The sequence below is a fragment of the Lepisosteus oculatus genome, chromosome 11, assembly GCF_040954835.1.
Source record: "Lepisosteus oculatus isolate fLepOcu1 chromosome 11, fLepOcu1.hap2, whole genome shotgun sequence".
Lineage (NCBI taxonomy): Eukaryota > Metazoa > Chordata > Actinopteri > Semionotiformes > Lepisosteidae > Lepisosteus > Lepisosteus oculatus.
The window spans coordinates 40,114,281-40,136,633 of NC_090706.1; the positions used below are offsets into that span (position 1 = coordinate 40,114,281).

Here is a 22,353-nt window from a genome sequence, read left to right on the forward strand (position 1 = left end):
TTGTGAGAACTGAAAAGGTTCAGCTCATCCAGCCTGTCAGCATAGGACCTTCCCTTAAGCCCTGGAACCTGGTTGCTATTCTCTGGACTGACTCCAGAGCAGCAGCATCATTTCTAAGAAACAACCAAAACCAGGCTCCTAATATTTTGGCCAGTGAGTGTACATGACGTGTTGCAGTGATCCTTCCACACGGGCAAAGTGGCAGACGCCAAAAGCAAGACTTGCGCAGCATTCTTGCTCATCGCGTGCGGGCTGCTCGCTGCCTAGCAGACGAAACGAGTCCGGCTGCGGCATTCACAGAGAGTGGGGGCGCCGGGGCTGGCCGGCTCGCCCTGTGGCCCACTCACGTCAGGAATGAAGGGGGCCTCCAGCATGCCTGCCTCCAGCCGCTTGAAGTTGATGGACCGGAAGAGAGGGTGCGCCTTGACCTCTGAGGCCCCGCCACCCCGGCAGCCAAGCCTCTCGCTGGGGTCCTTGACCAGCAGCTGGGTGGACAGGAGAGAGTGTCTTTATTATCCCCAAGGGGCAACTTCTTTTACAGCAGCAGACAATATCAATAATAATAATAATATTATTATTATTAATAATAATAATTGCTTACACTTATATAGCGCTTTTCTGGACACTCCACTCAAAGCGCTTTACAGGTAATGGGGACTCCCCTCCACCCCCACCAGTGTGCAGCCCCACCTGGATGATGCGACGGCAGCCATAGTGCGCCAGAACGCTCACCACACACCAGCTCTCAGTGGGGAGGAGAGCAGAGTAATGAAGCCAATTCATAGATTGAGTTCATGTTTATTTGTCATTCCAGCCATGTACAAGTATACAGAGGAGCAAGATATTGTGTGTGTGCGCGCAGGTACGGGGAGAAGCTGCGAGACACCCACCACCCTGCACAGAGACTTGGCCTCCTCGGAGAACTTGCTGGAGTACTCCTCCTCCACCTCCTTCACCAGCCGCTCCACCTCCTCCCTCTTGATCTTCTTCTTGCGCTGCTGGAAGGGGGACTGGCCCTCGATCATCTCGTACAGCAAGCAGCCCAGGGCCCACCAGTCCGGGCTGAAGGTGTACCTCTCGTTCTTCACCACCTCGGGGGCTGCACACGGGCCAAAGAGAACCAGGCACACGCGTGAGCAGGGCCCCACAGTCTTACGCCTGCCCCTTTCACTACGCATTTTAAAAAGACGGGAACCGGTGCTCCTAAACACAGACTGCAAACCCGTCTGTTCCCAGGACTGCAGTCAGATATGAGGAAACGGACACTAGCTAATGAAATGAATATGCAAAGTACTCAGTGGACCTGCATGAAAACGTCTACGGAAATATTCAATCATACTGTAATGTAGTGTCTTTAAATTCATAGGCAGCGGTTCCACAGAGTCATCAGGACAGGTAGCACTGCTCCTGGACTATGCACCATCTTAACAGATGCTTAAAAGGTATTCACTGGTTGACCTTCGTGCATAAATGTTTATCTCCGAGACATAATGTGTCATAAGCCACTGGTGGGTGCGAACGCTAATAACAGTGCTCGGTGGCCCAGGCACTAATCTCTGGTTGCAGCACTGGCTGTACCGATACAGAGCACTAAGGGAACAGTCTGTCTCTGAATTCAGCTACTCGGCCCCTTTTATGGTAAGGCACACGCTGATCCTCCAAGCCGGTCAAGCGGAACGGAGCCTTGTTCCCGGGATTTCATACTGTTTACATTAAAAATGTTTTCTTTGACTGGTGGGTATGGGTGAAAGTGGACTTCATGCTGTTATTCTTGGATTTAACAAATAGCACAAGGAACTTGAAGGACTTGCAGCTCTAGTTATGTTTGAGATGTAAACCCGCAATGAAGACTTTGTTGAATATGTATGAGGAATAAACTACATGGGAGAAATTTGCTCCCACTCCTATGTTTTTTAGCACAAAAATGTAGTTCAAAGCTTTATTCATTTCTCGATATGAAATTTAAAAAATGAAAGCGTTGTACCCATTCTAAAACACTCACAGGACTGTCACGTATGAAATAAGGAGCACAGTTTGTATCCTGAAGCTGGAAAGGGTGATGGGACATGACAGCCTGCGAAGTCGGCACCTGCCCTTCCAATGGCTTTGTACAGTGTCAAAGAAACTGGCCCAGCGTCACCTGGAGCCCTCCAGAGGTTAATCTGCAAGGTGCTGACCAGGCCCAGCCTCACCGAGCTGCAGAGATCGGACGGGACCAGGACACCAGGCAGGCGCGCACGCTGCTGGCCCTGGCAGAGGGCTGGTCCTGCTTTCTGCATAGACCTCAAGTCCTTTCAAAACGGTCTTAGACCCTCACGCCGCCAGGTCGAGCCCAGGCAATTTTTTCACCAGCGTGGATGTCTGAGAGCTGACAGGCTACTTTGTGCACTGAGGATTTAAGGCAGGCATATGCAGGAGGGATTTTTTTTTCCCCAGTTTCACCAGGCACACTTCAGAATTAGTATGGCGTAATTTGATGATGAGCAGGCAGGCTGCCGGTGACATTTCAAAAGAGGACACGAATTTCCGACATTGAAGATTCATTTATAAATGTGGCTATTACTAACACTCCAAAAACATGATGAAGACAATGAGCAGGGGGCAACGCAGTGGAATGAGGTATAAAGGGAGAAATAAACTCACCCATGTAGCCCACTGTGCCAACCCTGCCTTTGATTGTCTGATCTTCGGGCACATGTACTGCCAGCCCCAAGTCCGAGATACGGATGTGTCCTGAAAGGGAAAGAGCCCTCAAGCATAAGGGTCTTCTCATACGCTACTTTCATATTCTTTAACTCAACTTAGTCATCTCCTTCCAAACAGGAACGTGTGTTCAAATGCCAAGAACGTTACGGACTTGCTCAACTAAGCAGACACGCATCTTTCTTTCCAGAGCCTGCCTACCAGTTCAGTGAAGACAGTAATGGAACGCAGTGCAAGCCCTGCTGAAAGGAAACCGACCCCTGAAACGTGAAGGGGAAACACTTTCATTTATCCAGGTTATCTAAAATGGCTCAGCAGGAAGCTTCCTGTGAAGAAAAAATGAAGAAATGGATGTTGCAGAGGTAACTAGCCCTCCCCAGAGGCACAGCGGCAGTACAGCGGCACCATCTACAGGAGATGTGGGGGATGGCAAACCCAAAAAAGCAACAGCACTAACCCACACGATTCTTTCTTGCCAAGTTTGCACACGCAAAAGATGACAGACTGGCGACACTCATGCAATTTGGATTATGTGAATCATTCTGGTGAACTTTGTTGCAATAGAAATCCTTTGTAATTTTTCACGCATCTATTATTGCAAAAATAATAGGGGAACACCCTAACATGAGTTCTGTTTTTGTAGATTAAAAAAGTTGAATCTTTTACAACAAACTATGTTCCAAGTAGGGCACTATTATCCTTCTGTTGTATCTGGGTTCTCTATGACCAGGTGGAATATGACATGTTTGTGTCAGACAAAGACTTTAAAAGATGAATATTTTAAGTTATAGGCAAATACGAAGCACAGTAATAAAGGAGGCAAGGTGATTTTTTAAATTAATTTTTCATTCATAATTAAATTGTATATTCTATATATGTATATACTTTTTCATACTTAATGGTATAAAATATTTTTACAAGATACATTTGGTGTTATATTTACTAGAGCAAAAGTGATAGAATCTAAGATGTAAGATGGAGAGGGAGAACTACCCTGGTTTTAGCCTAGGTTTGGCAGAGCAGGTAAATCAGATTATATTTGTGTCCAGCAACTGTCCCTAATTATCTTAAATTTTACTCTCACTCACCGTGGTCATCCAGCAGAATATTTTCTGGCTTGAGGTCCCTAGAATAAATAAACCAGCAGTTAAAAGAAGTCTTAATGTTGTCTGCTAAAGTAAAAACGAACTCATTCAGGTGTGCTCGAAAACATACCGGTACACTATTCTCTCCCTGTGAAGATCCTCCAGACCACAGCAGATCTCAGCAGCGTAGAAGACGGCTCTGTTCTCATCAAAGCCAGCATCCCCCATGTGGTAGATATGGAATTTCAGATCGCCCCCATTCATCAGAGTCAGCACAAGGCACAAGGCATCTTTAGTCTCATATGCATATGCCAAACTCACCTCCAGGGCAAGAAATAAAGAGAAAACGAAAAAGAAATTCACTGAAGTGAAGCACAAACCTTTCTGTGTATCTCATGTTAATATAATCACTTAGGACTTTTGTGTATAGCCAGTGACACAAAACTTCCACAAGTGCTCTCATGTAATCTGTAAACCCTGTGAATTTGATGACATCTGGAGACGCTCGACGCTTTAATCCTCTTGATTAAAAAAAACTGCCAAGACCACCAAGTGAACTGTTCAAGGCTTGCCTGACCCCACAACAAACCCACTAAACGAAACCTAATCCGCTGTCTTTTTTCCTTACAGTGCGCAGTCATGCTGCCCCTGCATGGCTTGACGCCGCACTGGTGGCAAGAGTGACAGCTCACCATCACAACAGCCTCGCGGGGCGGCGGGTTCAGGGCTGCTCCGCGCTCCTGCTCTGCAGCGTTACGCCCCGAGGAACTGGGAGAAGTTCGGAAGACCGTGTCCGAGAAGGAGGGTGCACGGGGCCTCTCCCAGGGACGGAGTGACTACTTGTCGAGGAGAGGAGGAGGAGGAGGAGGAACTGGAGCGCACAGAAAGCAGCTGTCTGGGAGGATCTCCCTCTCGTGCGAGACCACGACAACCGCGTCACAGCCTCCTTCTCTTCCACATCTAAACACATCGCTCCCCCTCAAAGGCCGGGTCTCTCCTGAACAACGCCGAGAGCAAGACGACACAAAACCTCAAGCAAAGTTAGAACAGTTCCCATGTACTTACTACAAACCTACTGTTCACTTTTTCCAGGATCTGTTTCTCGTTCAGTGCCATGGACTCCCCTTTCCTCTTTTTAATTCTCTTCTTCTCCAGCTTTTTGCAGGCGTACATCTTCCCCGTGGCTCGTACCTGGCACGCACACACCTGCAATTCGGAGGTTTATGGATTTAATCTTTACGTTGTACAGCAATAAAATAAGTATTAGTATAACTATTAAAAAAGCAATAATAGTATTAATTCAGCAATTTCATGCAGGGAAAGATTCACACGGGGATTAGTAAAGTTCATGTTTTTAAATGTCTAAGCATACAGCGACAGCCATAATCATGACGCCACCAGGAGATCCTGGAGACCCCAGCCTTATGTTGTGTTAAAATGGTGTCTGACGTCAGATTCTCCTTGGGAATTTTATCACGCATGGCCTAGGGAATGCTCACTTCCCTGTCCATCCAGATGGCCACATTTCCAAACAAGAGTGGTCATTTCAATAATGTACTATAAACAGGCATCAAAACATATCTTCCGTTTCATTTTCGTTTGAGGAGTTGAGCATACATTTTTAATAGATATCAGTGGGTTCTTGGTGTAATTACATTACAGGCATGGATGTTTTGTCAGAGGATGGGATAAAACCTCATACTCTGGAGGAGAGCAATTCAGTGGGCGGGGGACTGCATTTTGCGGTTCAGATTACTTTTACTCTGAAACACAAGTGCAGGAACAGAGATTTCCAGCCCTTGAGAGCTACAAGGTCCTTCTCTGACTCAATCGACCTAATTGTTTGGAAGTCAAATCACCTGTTCTGTTAGGTGTTCATCACTTGCTGATGGAAAATACCTGTAAAAATCCGACCCTGCTCAAAACTGAACTACACAGAAGAGGGAGCACAGCTTCTGTTAAAAGTAAGAGAAACGAAGGTGTGGAAGCTGAATCGCTTACTTCTCCGAAGCCTCCCTTTCCCAGCACCCTGTACTGGCGGAACGTGTTCTTCGTCACCGGCTGCCTAGAAGACGGAGAGGAAATCGGAGCTGGAGCGGACTGAGAACATGTTCATTCGGCTAAGGCAGCAATCCCACACCCCAGTCCCGGGGGAGCAGAGCTCTAAACCCATTAGTGTTATCTGACGAATTCAACTCATCCGCTTGCTTGATTGGACTTTCAGGTTTCCCGTTTTGGCACTCAGTCCTGAAGGATACCCGATTTCAGTGGCACTGTTTCCAAAGCATTCAGCCTTTCTCGCTTACCCATATTTATGAATGCACAGTGATTAATAAGTAATCAATTAATGGAAGAACAGACAAAAGAGTGACAGCATGTTGCACCGAGGAGTGGTTCCTAGTCCTGGAGGACCACTAGTCTGCTGATTGTCCTTCCTGCTGAGCTCTAAATCTCTAACTAACTGATGACTTCACTGATCTGCTTGCTCACTTAGCAGATCATTTCCAATACCTCCAGCAGACAGAACTTCATACCACCTCTCCCCAGCTTATTTGCTGATATTTCTGAATTAACAACTCTTGTTAGCGGATGGTGAACAGAGCTGTATCAGATAAGCCTACAATGAGCATTTTGTTTCTCCTGCATAGGTTGTTGGTCATGCGGCAGGCATGAGGGAACAATGAAATTGGTATGGGGCTGATACTGGCTAGAAAACCCCACTTAACATTTTGAAGAGGTGGAAGCAAATTGAAACACGTGGCCCCTACAGAAAAATGGAAATTAATTAGACGAGAACTCATTCGGAGCAAAATACAGAAGAGAAGTGGGTCCCCCAGGATTACCAGTGGGAACATTTCATCAATGTGGAAAATCAGCAGCTTTAGTGCTGGGCAAGACATCGTTTTAAAACCCACTACTTAGATACCAAACAACCGCTTCGGGAATAAAATATCAACGCCATTAGTTCCCGGCCATCAACAGCTGCACAAACCACTAGATGTAAACACACCCAGCAGAAACGGCCTGTTCGAAAACGATGGCCTGCTACTTGTTCTGGAGCCGGGTGCTGGGGAATACATACCTCTCCAGCCACTTCCATTGCAGGAATCTGTTGAAATACATGCTGTCGATGTAGTCTGCAAAGGGAGCCACGCTGAGATAGTCATGGATCAGCCTGTAATGAGGAACGAAAGGGATTCACACCTTGTGACTTTTAATTTCAACAGTATGGCCCTGACTCTGGAGCACCGCATGCCAGCCTTCTGCACGACTTCAGCAGTTCAGCACAGCTAACACTCGACAGATGCTTTTCCGCGTTTAACGTTTGCTCTTGACCGCACAATCACTCAACGGCCCAGCACCGTAACTTATTTCACCGTCTTAGTTCTCTCTCTCTCTCTTTCCTTTTTTTTCCCCCCAGTGTTCTTAACAATCCAGTCCTCCCCCAGTACTCACCGATGGGAGAGAAACAGGCAGGTTCATTCCGAGGTGGCGAGTCGGAAATGCTGCCAAGCCCCGAGAAGGACTAAACTAAGCCTGAACGCTTACTGCCTGAAACCTGTGTGTCTAAGGCTTGACTTATGAAGACACTGGTATTGTCTGCTGCCTCAGTAGCTCAGTACAGCAATGTCCCTTTAATCAGCAGCTGAGCCTACATTCGATTTTCCCACAATAAACAATACTTTCCCCTTATATTTTAGCAGTGTTCTCTGCCAGAATGAATGTCTTTCTTCGCATCCATCACCTACACCCCCCTACACCACACCTACAAGTCACAATATATTAGGAGGTAGGGTCACACCCTGAAAACCTGAAGATGGAAAGCTTGGCTCATACCTTCCTGGACAACAGCGTAACAAAGGCAGAGGCGGAGACGGAGGGAAGGAGGGAGGGGGGGTGTCTCCTCTCTCGAAAGAGAAGGTGCCTGCTGAACCACTCACTTGGTGCAGCTCTTGAAGAGCTCCTTGCAGGGCTCCTGCTGCAGTCTCTCCGTGCAGCTGGCCACCAGCTCCTCGGGCAGCTCCGGGACGCACTCCTCCGACTGCGGGGCGACACAGCACACTCACTGCCCGCGCCCACGTGCTCACCGATGCCCTCGGGGCACTCCGGCGAGTGGCGCCAAGGAAACACATGAGGTTTTAAAACTGCCATAACACTTTCAAGCCTTATCAATTAGGCTGCAGTTAGAGACTGTAAAGCCCACTGCTCTTCTTCTTTCTACCCCATTCCCCAACACAAAATGCAAGTTTGCTCGTACTCATCAAAAATTCAGAGCTCTTATGTGCCGCCGACTGAAAAAAGCAGTCTATCAATTCTGCAGCGATTTTACATACTTTGTATGGATGTAAAAAGAACTTTGCACACTTAGAAGAAAATCCAATGGATCTGATCCTTTGGTTTCTGTCAATATCATTAATACTGAGATAAAAGGATAGTACTGTTGAAGAGGGTATTTTCTAATAAGGTCACCCAATAAGGTGCAGCACTTAAAATGCAACTTCAGTAACAAACTGCATGACTATGTGCTACAGTACAGCAGGTATAACATAATCTGAGAAAAAAGCACAGAAATAAGAGGTAAGCATTGCTCATGGAGTTGCAGGCTGTACCTTTGGGTTTAAGTACTTTTCTATTAACTGTTGTCCACACTCCTCTCTCTTCTCGTCTGGTGTGACTTCATACTCTGCCTGTTTGAAGAGAAAATTGAATAAAAGATGCTGTTTGCTACTAAGTGACCTTCTGAGCACCAGAAAACTTTACAGCTCTGTAGAACTAAGAAATTGTTTTTATGGCTTCCTTTTCTTTTTCATTTAAATTACAGCACAATATTCACATTTTCCTCAATTCAGGTAGGTCTCCTGTAAATTGTAATTAAGATACAATTTAGAAAATGTACTGGATGAAATGCCATTTGCTTTTTTGCCCTGTGCCTTTATAGTTTTCTTTGTTACCCTAGTTGGAGATGTTCTGTTTCAGACGTTTATTATCCTGCCAACAACAAATTAAAAGCTCACGATGGAAGTTTTGTTTGAAACTAATTGAAACCAGTCATCAAGAATCGGATGTGTGATTTACAATTTGCAGGTGGAACATTGGGGCTTTCAAAATGGTTTATTGGCATCAACTTGCTCTGAAACTCAGTTCAGCAGAAACAAGGCCTTCTGTACCTCTCAGCAGAATTAAAGACTGGGACTCTGATCAGCACATCCACTGGCAATTTCTTTTCTTAAAGCTCAAAATCGTCAATTGATCTATAAGTCCTCCCAATTCAGAATAAGCAACAAGCTGGCTTTCCTCCAACATCCACGCGCTTGGTTCATTTGTGGTTTTGCCACGACAGGAGGTCTGGCATCACCTGGATGATTCATAGAGCTCTGAACTGGACGTTCTGAGTGTCTTAGAAAGTGCTCACAAATAAACAACAAATTAGTTTTGTTGTTGTGCGTCTCTCACTGGCAGTACTGCAGCCTCGAGGGCACCTGGCAAAGGCACAGGCACAGCCAAGCCCAGGACTGCCTGACTCACGCCTATGCTGCCCCTGTGGCTCCTGGCCAGCTCTGTGCCAGCGGTAGGGGGATCCCTGTCACCGTTCGGCCTGAGCCATTCCAGTCAAGCACACACACTGAGCTCTGGGGCTTTCTTCCCCCTGCGAGCTGAGAGCACGCTGAGCCCCCCCCAGAATCATATTCCCAAACAGCAAATAGATCTTCATGCAGGGCTCAGGAGCAGAACCGACAGGGTTTGTAGCTGGAAATCCATTTAAAAGAAAAACATGACAACCATTTGAAATGAAACGGGATTTTGTGAAACGCTCTAAAACCGATGGGAAGTCTTGTCCCTTTTTAAAACGTCTGCTGAGCTACAAGCCTTCACAGAATAAATCAAACGAATCATAAGCCGACTTGTTTAAACCCGCATGTGTCCTACACCACCGCTCGCAAATTTCTCTTCACCTGTTGACACTAAAACGGCAAGACCACCACTTCTCAACATGCACCACCATTAAGAGAAAACAAGCCTGTTTGCACCTTCCAGGACTCCGACACTCACGAGCACTGGAAGTCATTCTGCATAAATCAGGAACAACACAGTGAAACACTCTATGAACAGCTCTACAGGAGAGAGCCTACTGCACCCACCTCCTTATGCAGGCTGTATGACCATCTATGTCACACTACTGGAAATTACCTAAATAATTGCCGAAGGCTGGTTAAACATCTTCCTTATTACAGAAAACAAGCCAAGGCAACAGTAAACAAGCAGACCTAGACTGGAGACCGGGAGCTTTGCTTCACTGCATGTGAAGCCGGACAGGAGTACTGCTGAAACCCAGATGTATGCAAAAGCCCACCTCCCATATTGTCACGGGGGTAGACGAGTGAGGGGATAGCACCGAGCCAGAAGAGACTGGCTGCCAAGCCGATATCGGCACAGCACACCACAGACAACCATATCTGCCAAGCAGCGTTGAAAATCTGGCCTGATTTTATCATCGGGAGAACTTAAATAAACAAGTGCACAGCAGAAAGCAGAGTCCCTTGAGAGTGGGTGGGAGGGAAACTTACAGATGTGACCTAAACAGAACTAACCGCTCAAGGTACTGTTCACGGAGGACCAGCTGGACCGAGGAGGAGGAGGAGGGGGGGAGGGAGAGGCAGACAAGGGTGGTACAATGACGCAGTTAGTGAACCCTTCAGTCCCAAAAGTCAGATTTCCTGCCCAGGATTTCCTGTCTATTATTTAATCTCGAAAAAAAAAAAAAACTTTTACCAATACATCCCACCCCAGAACTACTTTCTGTTGAGCTCTATGTGAATAAAAAATAATAGCATGGCAGACTCGGACGTCATCGTGCTCCTTACCACAGCGTCCAGGAATCTGACACACCGCCCAAGCTCCGGCCTCGTGTCACAGAACTGCCGGAAAAGCAGACGTCCGATTGGTTGCTTCTCACAAAGGCTGTGGTAGTCTTTCTCTGTGGAATTGACACAGCACAAAGCGGAATAAGTTGAAGGACATCACAGAGCTGTCAGCCCCTGAATAAGGGAACAACCTCACTACATTGGCAATCAGACAGCAGCCCCACAGAAGCCACTCCGACTTGCACACGTTTGTTAAGCTACAGATAGGAATGTATCACTGGGCTTCCAAAACCTATTAAAATTCTCACGGAACTCTTGAACAACAATGATCCGTTTCTGATCCGATGTTGCAGGGCGCTTAGCACGCATAAAGTAAACCGCAACTGTCGGCATGGCTAAAAACCCATTAAAGCAAATGAACCCTTCACACACGACATCATAAAGAAAGGACTTAACAGGTAAAAACCTAGTCCTCACAGAAACACAGGAGGACGGCTGCCAATGTCACTATGGCTTGTTAAGCATAAACAAGGCATGTTCACTGCCGATGTCAAGGGTACGGAACAGAAATTCTCCCTGTATTGCCTCCAGTGCGAATCAAGGCGTACTAGAACAATACATTTGCATGTGGCGTGAAGGCTAATGCAAACACGCAGGAGGTTTTATGCAAACCGACACCTGTAGCTGACTCGCCAGACTGTTATTTCAGTTCCTGTCCTCTCTGCTTTGTTACGCTGCGATGTTTAGAAAGCGATAAACCAGTTGCTTTCCATCCGCAATAAGAGGTCCTGAAACAGAAGCACGGTCAGTAATACTCAAGTGATGAATAGCCATTGGAAGGAGCAAACCAGTGTCTGGTTTTCGCCATGAACGAAGATGGCGCAAGGCAAGAGCCCTGCTCTCGCGCACATCTGCAAGTCTCGACAAAGACTTTGCAACCGGCAGCACCCCAAGCACAGAGTGGACAATAGCATACTTGACTGGTAGCTTGGCCTCACACTCCTACGGTGATGAGAAAGGGAAAACATTATCACAGGGGATGAAATACGGGAGTAACATGGGAAGACCTGGGGGGTTAACATGTCACGAAACCGTAAAATTGTCTTCATTGACGTGACATGTGAAGATGTCCAGTCTTGCAATAAGACTATATTAGATATTTCAACAAGTCATTTGTTGTTGTTTTTTCTAATATTTCTTGGCTTCAGTTTGATACCACCTGACTGAAGTATCAGCCAGCAAACAAGCAAAGGAAACACAAGCAGATTATTACCAGACTTGAATAGCACATAAGACAAATCCACTTAATTTAAAAATAAAAATATTAAACTTGCATGACAGAAAACTGAAGTTCACATGAGTTTATCAGATTACAGGTAACTCTGTGGCTGCAAAACTCTGTTTTGGAAAATTACAAGCCTTTCACACAGAATTCAAACAGACAGCAGCGAAATGCAACATCAAAGCACTAAAATGCCACATCATACCGTATGTGAAGAATCGGTTAATTATAACGCATTCAGATGTACTAACAAGCAAACCAGCTGCTTTTTGATGTTGATTAGCTCTCATTAATGGACACCAATAAACACAAAGCATTACTGACAGATGTCCAATATATTCCGCGTTAATGTGGAACAAAAATATTTTGCTACACTTAACAGGTAGGAGCAGAGGGCTGCAGCAAGACAGCTGCTGTGGATGAATTCAGGCAGGGCCGAGAGTCTGACAGGACCAAGAGATCAGACGGACCACACAAAAGGAAGCTTGTGTGTACAATGTTGTCTTCGCTGCCTTGGTCCTCGATAGGCTGTCCTTCGTCTCTCTTCTTCAGTAAACACGGAAGCTGTTGGTTTCCTGACTCGCAGCCTCACAACTGTTCCTCACAGGCCTCTGCCTGCTACACCCTGCTAACCAAGGGCGGGCAGGAGGGTGTTTCCGACGACAAACTGTCGCAAGAGGGCGAATTCCTGAATGCTCTGTTAGAGACCAATACCTGAATAATGGATGAGATTATCAGGTTCATTGACTGTCTCAATCCGTAAGGGACTCATCAGAAAGGTAGAAGACAGCATCTCCTGCGAAGACCAAGATCTCAAATAAAGGAGAGTGAAGTCCACTTAAGTGCAGGTTGCGCTACGCAACACACAGACTATATGCAAACACATAAAAATGTCAAGCTAAGTTTGTGCAGTGTTTTGAACTGGAGCTATCTAAGGTCATTCTTATTCTTACACAGGATATAGTTTGGTTTATGTCTGATCAGATGTGGCAGAAGTCGGCAACAGTATGCTAGAAATACACTTTCTGCTCTTGTACACTACTGTGAAGCGCTATATATTTTAAAACTCATGCCATTACTACTATGAGAAAAAAAAACCTGACATTAAGAACTAAAGAGACGCTTGTCTTTCAAAACCAATCATTCTGTTGCCGGAAAACACATATATAAGGGCGTATACAGTATATAACGGCTGTCAGGAATGTGAACCACTGAAGATAGGAAGTGAAGAATCCCCTCAAGCCAACTTTTGAGTTTCTCTTTCTGTGTTCAAATGCCTTAACAATACTGTCTTTTTGTTTCTTTGCCCTTTGAAATCTGTGACTCACTGACGGTGAATTTCTTCGCCAGTTTGCTTCCGTTTCTCTGCGGAGCAGCTGGGCTGCTATTATGGTTTTAGTTTCCCTCAAGGGCCACGCAGCGCGTCTTGAAGCAGTCCGTGAACTACAGTTACAGTAGTGTCTCTCGGAAGACGAAACAAAATACAGTCACAGGTGCAGGCAGCCCCAGATATACGGATACTTGCATTCACACACAAAAGCCAGGGATGGGATACTGCTGGCCTGCACTTAAGAGTCATCGTGTAGTTCTATAAAAGTATTTCTCACAAAAAAATGGGAACATGCATATAACTGCACAATAACCTTTTGTTGGAAACAAAACCTCATCCCCTCTGATCCTCAACACAGGGCCCCCACAGCATCATCAAGTTTGCTGATGACACCACAGTAACTGGTCTTATCAGCAACAATGATAAAACCACCCACAGGAGCGAGGCAGCAGGGCTGGTGGAGTGGTGCCACACCAACAACCTCACACTTCACATCGGCAAAACAAAAGAGATTATAGTGGACTTGAGGAGGCACAGAGGACGTCGCACACCTATCATCATTCAGGGGGCTCCAGGCGAAACTGTCAGCACCTTCAGGTTCCTCGGCCTCCAGATCACCGAGAGGCTGAGCTGGTCAGAGAACACTGCCACCATCCTCACTAAAGCCCACCTGTGCCTTCACTTCCTGAGACCGTTAAAGAAGTGGGGGATGAGCAAGACAACACTCACCAGTTTTTACTGTATTACCATTGAGAGTGTCCTGACCGCTGGTATTACGGTCTGGCATGGTGGAGCCACAGTACAGGACAGAAAAGCCATACAGAGGGCTGTGAGTTCCGCGCAGAAAATCACTGGGACTGAGCTACCCTCTGTATGGATTTTCTGTCCTGTACTGTGGCTCCACCATACCACACCGACTGGATATACCTCGACCGCTGCCACAACCGGGCTCGAGCTATACTTCGGGACCCAATTCACCCTGGCCACGATCTGTTTCCACCCCTGGGTTCTGGTAGGAGGAATCACAGCATCAGAACACTGACAAATAGATTCAGAAACAGCCTCTTCCCCCAAGCAGTCTGCATCATAAACAGTTCAAATTAGCACCTACACTTTAAGGTACTGCACTATTTGCACTATGTCCTGTCTTGGCTTTATTATAACGTTTTTTGTCTAAATTTATTGTCCATGTCTGTTTGTCATTTGTGCATTTTTTCTTTCTCTAATGTTCCTGGGACAGCTGAACGAGTAAGCATTCCAATACAATTCCAAATCAATCTAATGTCTTATTGAAACAGTAAAGAAATACTAAGTGATTAAGACTCAAGAACAGATTCCTCCCAGGAAGAAATCAAACTCAACGAAGCAGTGTCCAAGAAGTTTAACAAATACAGAAAGAGAGGGAGAAAGAAAGCTCCTATTAAAATGAAACAAGATGAAGGCATGTATTCAGCTTAACAGTAAAAGAACAGAGGAGGTGAGGTAGTCAAGTGTCTCAGGAGACAACGGAGATAAGATAGGGAACCGTGAATGCTCTGTTAATTGTTTCTGCTCAGGCAACACTGTGATTCATTGGTCATGCCGATAAAGCTCTCAGTATTTGAATCTGATAAGGAGCCTCTCAGGTGATGAAAAGGAATTGGCTGATGAATTAAAAGAATTTCACCCAGCTGTTTACTTAGAAAGCAACTGGCAACATCTCTCGGGGCAAGAAAAGAAAAGTTCTACATTAAGCATGTAAAAGGCAGAAATATTAGGTATAAGAAGCAGTTGAGGTACACAACCGCAAGGCCTGATGGCATTCTACCAATTGTACTTAAGGATACAAGGCGTCTTATCTGCACGTCTTTCACAAAACTTTTTCAGCAGTCACTCAAGACATGATTAATAAGATAAGATCACTTTATTGGCCATATACAATTTCTTGTATTAGGAATGTGTCTTTTTATCGCATACCCCAGCTTGCTCTCCATGAGACACACAGACAGGGAGAGAAGCTGGGGGTCAGAGCGCAGGGTCAGCCATTTATACAGCGCCCCTGGAGCAGTTGGGGTTAAGGGCCTTGCTCAGGGGCCCGACAGAGTAGGATTCCTCTGCCGGCCGCGAATACGCACCGGCAGCCTTCCAGCCACAGGCACAGGTCCTGAGCCACAGAGCCACTGCTCCACCCCGTGTTCCCATCACTGATGGGGAAATTGCTCACTTAGCACCCATCCCTGGTTTATAAACGGTGATAAACCAGAATAAAGTTATCATAGGCCAATACGATATTTCTATTACATGCAAGGCTATGGAAACCTGAAAACACAGCTATATAGAGACCATGGAAATTAGAACTGAACCAAATTAGAGGATCATGGTATTCCAACAGGAACCTAAAGGACAGTCAACATGGTTTTAGAAAACCTATGTACCAACAATGGTAATGGAGAAGAAAAAACAGCATACAATATGGTATATTTCGATTTTCATTTTTTTTTTATAAACCCAATTTTTGATAAATATCTTACTAAACCTTTCACTTATTTAATTTCAAACAATAAATTCTCAAAATACAGGTGGCAGGATTCAAGGAAATTTTGATGCAATCAAAGATTTGAATCCGGACCACTACTTTTTTTTAATTCATATAATTGACTTAGATTCTAATGTAGTTTGGAATATGACAGGTAATCCTAAAATAGGATCAGCTAATACTGTTCAGGCTGCAGCAGAAATACAGAAAGACAAAGAAAATTAAGGACCACAGTAGGTTGCAGTCTCTTGAGATTCTATTTAAAATGATCAGAGTATGATACCCATCAATTCTCAACTCACCAGTTACCCAATCCACCTTTAACATGTTTCTCGGGCTAGGCGTAGCTTTTTTGGTAGAACAGACTCAAATTATTATTGAGCTCTGAGTCGAGACAAGAGGCTAAGGAACTGTTCTGTAAATGCTGTTGCATCATAAATGCTGCTGTGTTCTCCATAAGAACGCTATTTGACAATTAATGTACAGTCCATTTTCATTATGTGCAGACTGAAACGTAAGAGATTAATGTGTTTGTCTTTCACACTCAAGATTCTGTTTTATGTGTGATATAAGAGAGCCTGCTACAAGCTGGGAGAGTGCTTAAGTGCATGTAGCTGCTATAATTTCTGAAGGCACTGTAAGTAGCCAGTGCAGACGCTGGGAGAGGTGAAAGCAGACAGTGCCCCGAGTTAATGCCCTCCGCTGCAGCACTCTCAGGGCAAGAACAGAAAGAGCACAAGCTCCTCGTTTCCTATTTCTGCTTTCAAAGCAACTCTCAGCCAACAAGGAAGCTTTTAAAGTAAATCAAAATTCAAACTACGAGCCGGTAAATCTCATTACATAACATCACTTTATTAACCCTATACAATTTCTTGCATTAGGAATTTGTCTTTTGGCATACCCCAGCTTGCTCTCCACGAGACACACAGACACACAGAACTGTAGATCCATAGTCATTTCTCTATAGATATGTAACAGCCTCTGATGATTGCAGTCAGGCTGAAAAAGCAATACTTAGCTGCAAAACTTTATTTCACTTCATTGAACCAAACTTTAGTGAACCGAACTGCATTTACTGTACCCTATCTGAATTTTTTAAACAGTCCAGCCAGTTTCAAACGTAGTCCTAAATTGCCCAAAACGAACGGGAAATGTATACATGACGTGTGGCCTACACTGTGGCATGCCAACAGACAGCACTGCATTATTAAACAGATTTTTTAAAGAAAAATACAAAGAACTTGCATTGTTTTTGAACCTCAGCTGCTCTCCACCCTCACTTTCATCACCCTGAACTGGATTTTTCTCTCCTTGAAGAAATCATTTATCTGGCCACCCCCTAAACCGCTTTATCCAGTACAAGGTAACTGGGGGGAGACAGAGCCTAACTGGGCACGACGGGGACAAGGCTGGGTACAACCCCGGACACACGCACACCTGAGCCCGTTTTTCCCAGAAGGCCCGTAACCTAACAGTAGGACGGGTAAGTCAGGACCGGAGCACCTGGAGGAAACCCAGGAGAACAGGGGTGGAACACGCAGGCCCCACGCGGAGGGCACCCCAGAAACTGAACCTAGGGCCCCAACTCTACCAATCACTGCTCCACCTCGCCCCCCATCCTCCTTCAGCTACCAAAATAATTCCGTTAAAAACCGGCACTCTGACCTTTCCCCTCGCCTGGCTGCGACGTGCACCTTGTCACACCGACACGCAGCGGCATGGTTAACGATCGGTCGCAGACGGGCTGAAAGAGTCAAGTCCAACGGAGAGCAGGGCAAACATCGCTTCCTTTTATGAACACGGGGCAAACCGCAGTGGTGAAACTCACTTGAGCCAAATCGTCACGGCCGACGGTTCACTGTTCTCCACCCTGAACTCAAGCAACTGTGGGAACACTGAGGCTATTATGTGAATAATTCATATGACAAGTTTAAAAAAATGAAAGAGAAGAGGGTATTATATTAAAAAAACGTATCTGAGCAGAAACAGCCTCTGGGAGTATTTGTATGCCTTAATCATATGCTTTAGGTAAAACCCTAACCTTATATCACCTGCGTCTGTGAGTCTTTATGATTGACTGCAAGCACAACTATAGCATTCACAAAGCCTGGTGAACACCTACCAGACAACTACTCAGCCACAGCCTCAGTTTCTGAAACGGGTCAGTTTCAGGAACAAACAACTGTCTCTGTGTGTAATTTCTCATTTCTCTTTAAAGGGCTGTCAGTGATTTTCAGGTTGAAATTCTTGTACGTTTTGACGTCATCTAGTTTCACTGTAAGTACCAGTTCCTGAACCAAAAGGAATCTGTCATTAAACTCATACATGTTTTCAGAAAAATAAAGTACAGCAAATTTGTGGTCTAGATTTCACGTTTATGACATTATTTTGATTAATCAATCATTTACAACTGACTGTTGCACTTAAATGACTTTGCATAACCTTTAAATCACCTCGTTATTGAGTAGAGAGGTTTGATTGACCCCAGGTGCTACAGTTATTTAATCAGTTAAAAGTCAATCCTAGTGAAAACCAAGAAAAAAAATACAGAAAGGAACCAGCCCGTATACCAAGAGAGCAACACCTCCGAGCCCACTGTACACTGGTGCAATGCGTCAGCTGGACTTGCCAGCAGTGGAGACGAGCTGTGTTTGGCAATGAATCAGGGCTTTGTGACGACCGTGATGGACGTCAGTGTGCGTGGCGCAGATGTGCAGAATCACAAGCTGACAGCTGTGTACGACGGGTAAGTCAAAGGGTCAGCCCAGGCGTGACGCCCTGGGCAGGAGTTTCTGGCCTCTGCAGGCCGTCTCTTGCCGTGAGTGACGGCAGCCGGGGGCGGCACGGCCCTGCGCTGGTCAGGTCCAGGGACCTCACTGGCTGCCCCTGCTGTGGGCTCATCCCGATGCAACGACATCCCAGCTGGGCAACACACGCCCTCATGCTGCCTGCGGTACCACAGCCTTCTCCAGGGGGCAGGGTGAGCGAGTGCCTTGGATGCCCTGCTTGTCTGGCCTGAGCCCTTGACACGTGTGTGAACGCAAGAACGGTTCCAAACATGTGGCCCATCTAGCCCATTTTCCAACCCCGTTTCATCCAACAGTTTCCTGAAAGTAATACCAATAATCATTCCTAACGCTTACATAGCGCTTTTCTGGACACTCCACTCAAAGCGCTTTACCGGTCATGGGGATCCCCTCCACCCCCACCAGCCCCACCTGGGTGATGCTCCAGAACGCTCCCCCCACACCAGCTCTCAGTGGGGGGGAGAGCAGAGTGGTGAAGGCAGTTCAGAGATGGGGGTTATTAGCAGGGCACGTTTGTTATAGGCCGGAGGAAATTTGAGCAGGACCCCGGGAATTTTTAACCCCCTGGGATTTTTACTGACCACACAGATCACAGGGTGAGCGCCCCCCTACTGGCCCCACTAACACCTCTTCCAGCAGCAGCCTCAGCTCTCCCAGAAGGTCTCCCATCCAGGTACTGGCCCGGCTCACTCTGCTGGGCTCCAGTGGATGGAGCCACCTGTGAGCTGCAGGGCGATATAGCTGCTGGTGAAGCCAAGTTGAAAGCCTGAAAGTTGTTTCAGCTTCAACAGCATGGCTGGGTAGCATGTGCTGTACTCCCACAAAGGTTTGTGCAAAGAAGCGCCTCCTGCTCTCCGCTTAAAAAGCTCTGCTACGTATTTGTTTTTGCCTATGAAATGAGCTGCGATGATGACGTGTGGAGTCCTGTCCAGGTTGTACCCTGCCTTGCACCCATTGCATGCTGGGATGGGCTCTGGCGCCCCTACGACCAATCCTATGTTGGATAAAGCAGTTAGAAAACAGATGGATAGATAACCGAAATGCTACGAACAGCCCCTGAAAGAAATAGGTGGCACCCTATAATCCTTTCTTTGGGCATTTTGTGTGTGTGGTAAACCTGTCCCCAAATAATGCACGATAGGCCTGTAGCCCATTTTATATTTCTATTGCAAATTGACAAGGCATTAATAAAACAAACTATTTGTGTTGGTCAGCCTAATTCTAGCTTCCAACGATTTTGAAAAAAAACTTGGGATAGGAAAACGGAAGCAGAACGTAAAACACTCAGATCAATAGGTAAGGGGAGACCAGGGAAATGAACAGGAGACACACAATTATTTTATTTAAACAGTCATCAATACTTGAAAACGCCATTCAAACAGTCTGAAGATTGTATTCCCACCCGCTACTCAGAGTTAAGGCCCATCTCATCTCCCCTCTGCTACCTTCAATTCCTGTCCATCGAGCTCACCTGAGCCTGATTTTCTCAAGCTCTTCCAACCTGCCACCTTCACAGCTGAAGCAGGTCAGGAGCAGATCTTGAAATGATCCGGACAGTACAGGACTTGTCATGGATGATACTCATAAAATAGGCATGTATTGTAAAATAGTTATGGATTTACATTTTGACCATGTTGCAATACTATGACTCTATACTCACATCCATTATCAAAATATATCAATATGGTACAACACATTTAAGAAGGTTTACTATACCATACTGATGGTATATGACAATCTAGTATTGTCAACTATCCTCTTGCTACACAAAAGCTTTACTGCAAGCGAATCTCTTTCACATGAAGACCAAACACATGCTGAAAACTAGAGAAAATAAACCCAAAACAGACCATGACATTGAAAATAATGACAGATAATAGATCTTTCCACTGTGAACAGCAGCTGTCATTGAGAGATGAGTCAGGCCCTATGATACACATCGTCAATCCCTGTTCCCTGATTTGAGGGGAAGATATTTTAAGAAAAGACGGTAAACGAGAAATGTATACAATTAGATTTACATTATTCAGAAGCTAAAAGAAATGATCTTCATGAAGTATTTTCCTCTCACCGAACTAGAACAGTTTCAGCACAAGCCAAACTCAATTACAGTATGTAAGCTGGGTTTGGAATAAACTGAAAATAATTAATTTTCAGTGATCCAGAGGACATTGTTTTGCTCAAAACACAGACTAGCAAGCAATGTGACTGATCAACACAAGCCAAAAAACACAGCAATTACTGCAAATTGAGGCCTCTCGTGTCACATACTTTACTGGAAGATAATGTAGGGCGCCTCATTTAAGGTTACACTCAGACAAACCCATCATAAGATAGGAAGCGGTGAGATTTGGTAACCAAGGAGCTTTTTTTTTTTAAAGGAACTCCATCCACTTCCTGACAAACACGTCTTTCACTCTTTCACTTTGCAAGATCACAGAAGCCCTAAACACCACAGGCTTCTAAGACTGAATCCAGCCCAGACATGCCCTGACACACTGAGAAGTCTGGAGCAACCAAAGACGCAAGAGACAATTAACCAGTTCCTAAACTGAACGCAACAAGAACTCTTTAAGATGTGCTTGAGGTTTGAAAGTAAAATGCTTTTCAGGAGTTGCATTTCCAAAAGTAACTATACTCTGCAATCATTGCTTATTACTCAGGAGTTACTTATTTATCTTACTTATCATTGCTTATTACTCATATACTCATATGTTCTACAGCACAAGAAAACGAAGCAATATGAAGTATGTGTCAAGTATGTTTTTTAAAGCGAGAATTATGGTGCATGGGTTTCCCCCCTCATCCTCAGACACACGAGCTGACAGGATGTCCGAGTTCCAGTGTGCTTCATATTTGTAAATACAGCCATCTACTAAAACACCAGCTTGTAAACTTGTATGCTTAAAGACGCTTCCAAAAGCGCCGTCGACAAAGCTGCAGCGTGTTCAAACCAGAGAGGCAGATGCATCCTCTTCCCCCTTCACCCACAGCTTCCTCCTCTCCGGAGGGAGGCCCCCAGCCAACAGCAGCGCCCCAAGGTGGCAGTGCAGGTGAGGCGAGCAGCTGGTGTCGGAGACCGCGCCTCGGCGGGGCCGTACAAAACACACTTCACAACGAGTCCGGCTGGCAAGCCGAAAACGGACAAGCGTCTTGAGCGAACACACGGACCATAAGCTCCAACAACGATTTTTACGGTGCCCTTTTAAAAAATAAAAAAAAAAACACTCAGAGCCACTGCTTGGGGTTGCAGATAAACGCAAAAAGGAGAAGTCGGAAGAACAACAGCGTTTTATCAAGAAGTTGCCACAGGACGCAGCCCAGCGCTCGATTAAGATGATTACGAAATAGTTTGAAATGGTTTCCTACAGGGAAACACTGCAGGCCCGCTTGTTTCTGTCCCAACCAGCTACTGTCAGAGCAGCTCCCCTACATTAGTCAGACCACCACACTGTCACAGCCAGGTCCCTAACACCTCAGCAGCGGAGGCCGAGGCCCAGGTGGAATGAAAGGAGCCGCCCGCCCATCGAACTCTAAATTTCAAACCCGACGACACCCAGTGCCGTGTGTAGGAGAAAGCTGCACGCACGCACCGAGAGACGGCGGTCTGAAGTTCCACTTTGGGAGAATGCAAAACTAAGGTGGGCACTGCAACACTATTTTTATATTCTGGGGTTAGAAAGAATCAGCATGGATGACTCTATTTTAAACCACGACAAAACTAAAATATACAGTTACTTATCAAACACTCAATTTACACAGCAAAAT

General features: G+C 45.6%; 1 protein-coding gene across 1 annotated transcript in view; it reads right to left on the reverse strand.

The window, feature by feature from the left end:
• The window catches only part of grk6 (G protein-coupled receptor kinase 6), a 39,291-nt gene that overhangs the window by 10,917 nt on the left and 6,021 nt on the right, over positions 1-22,353 (reverse strand). The window contains exons 3-13 of the mRNA XM_006631941.3: positions 10,652-10,764; positions 8,399-8,476; positions 7,730-7,830; positions 6,871-6,963; positions 5,790-5,853; positions 4,854-4,994; positions 3,919-4,109; positions 3,792-3,829; positions 2,644-2,733; positions 891-1,099; positions 348-485 (exon numbers count right to left, since the gene is read on the reverse strand). Coding sequence (XP_006632004.1) covers positions 348-485; positions 891-1,099; positions 2,644-2,733; positions 3,792-3,829; positions 3,919-4,109; positions 4,854-4,994; positions 5,790-5,853; positions 6,871-6,963; positions 7,730-7,830; positions 8,399-8,476; positions 10,652-10,764 — 1,256 coding nt within the window. The remainder of the gene's footprint in view (positions 1-347; positions 486-890; positions 1,100-2,643; positions 2,734-3,791; positions 3,830-3,918; positions 4,110-4,853; positions 4,995-5,789; positions 5,854-6,870; positions 6,964-7,729; positions 7,831-8,398; positions 8,477-10,651; positions 10,765-22,353) is intronic.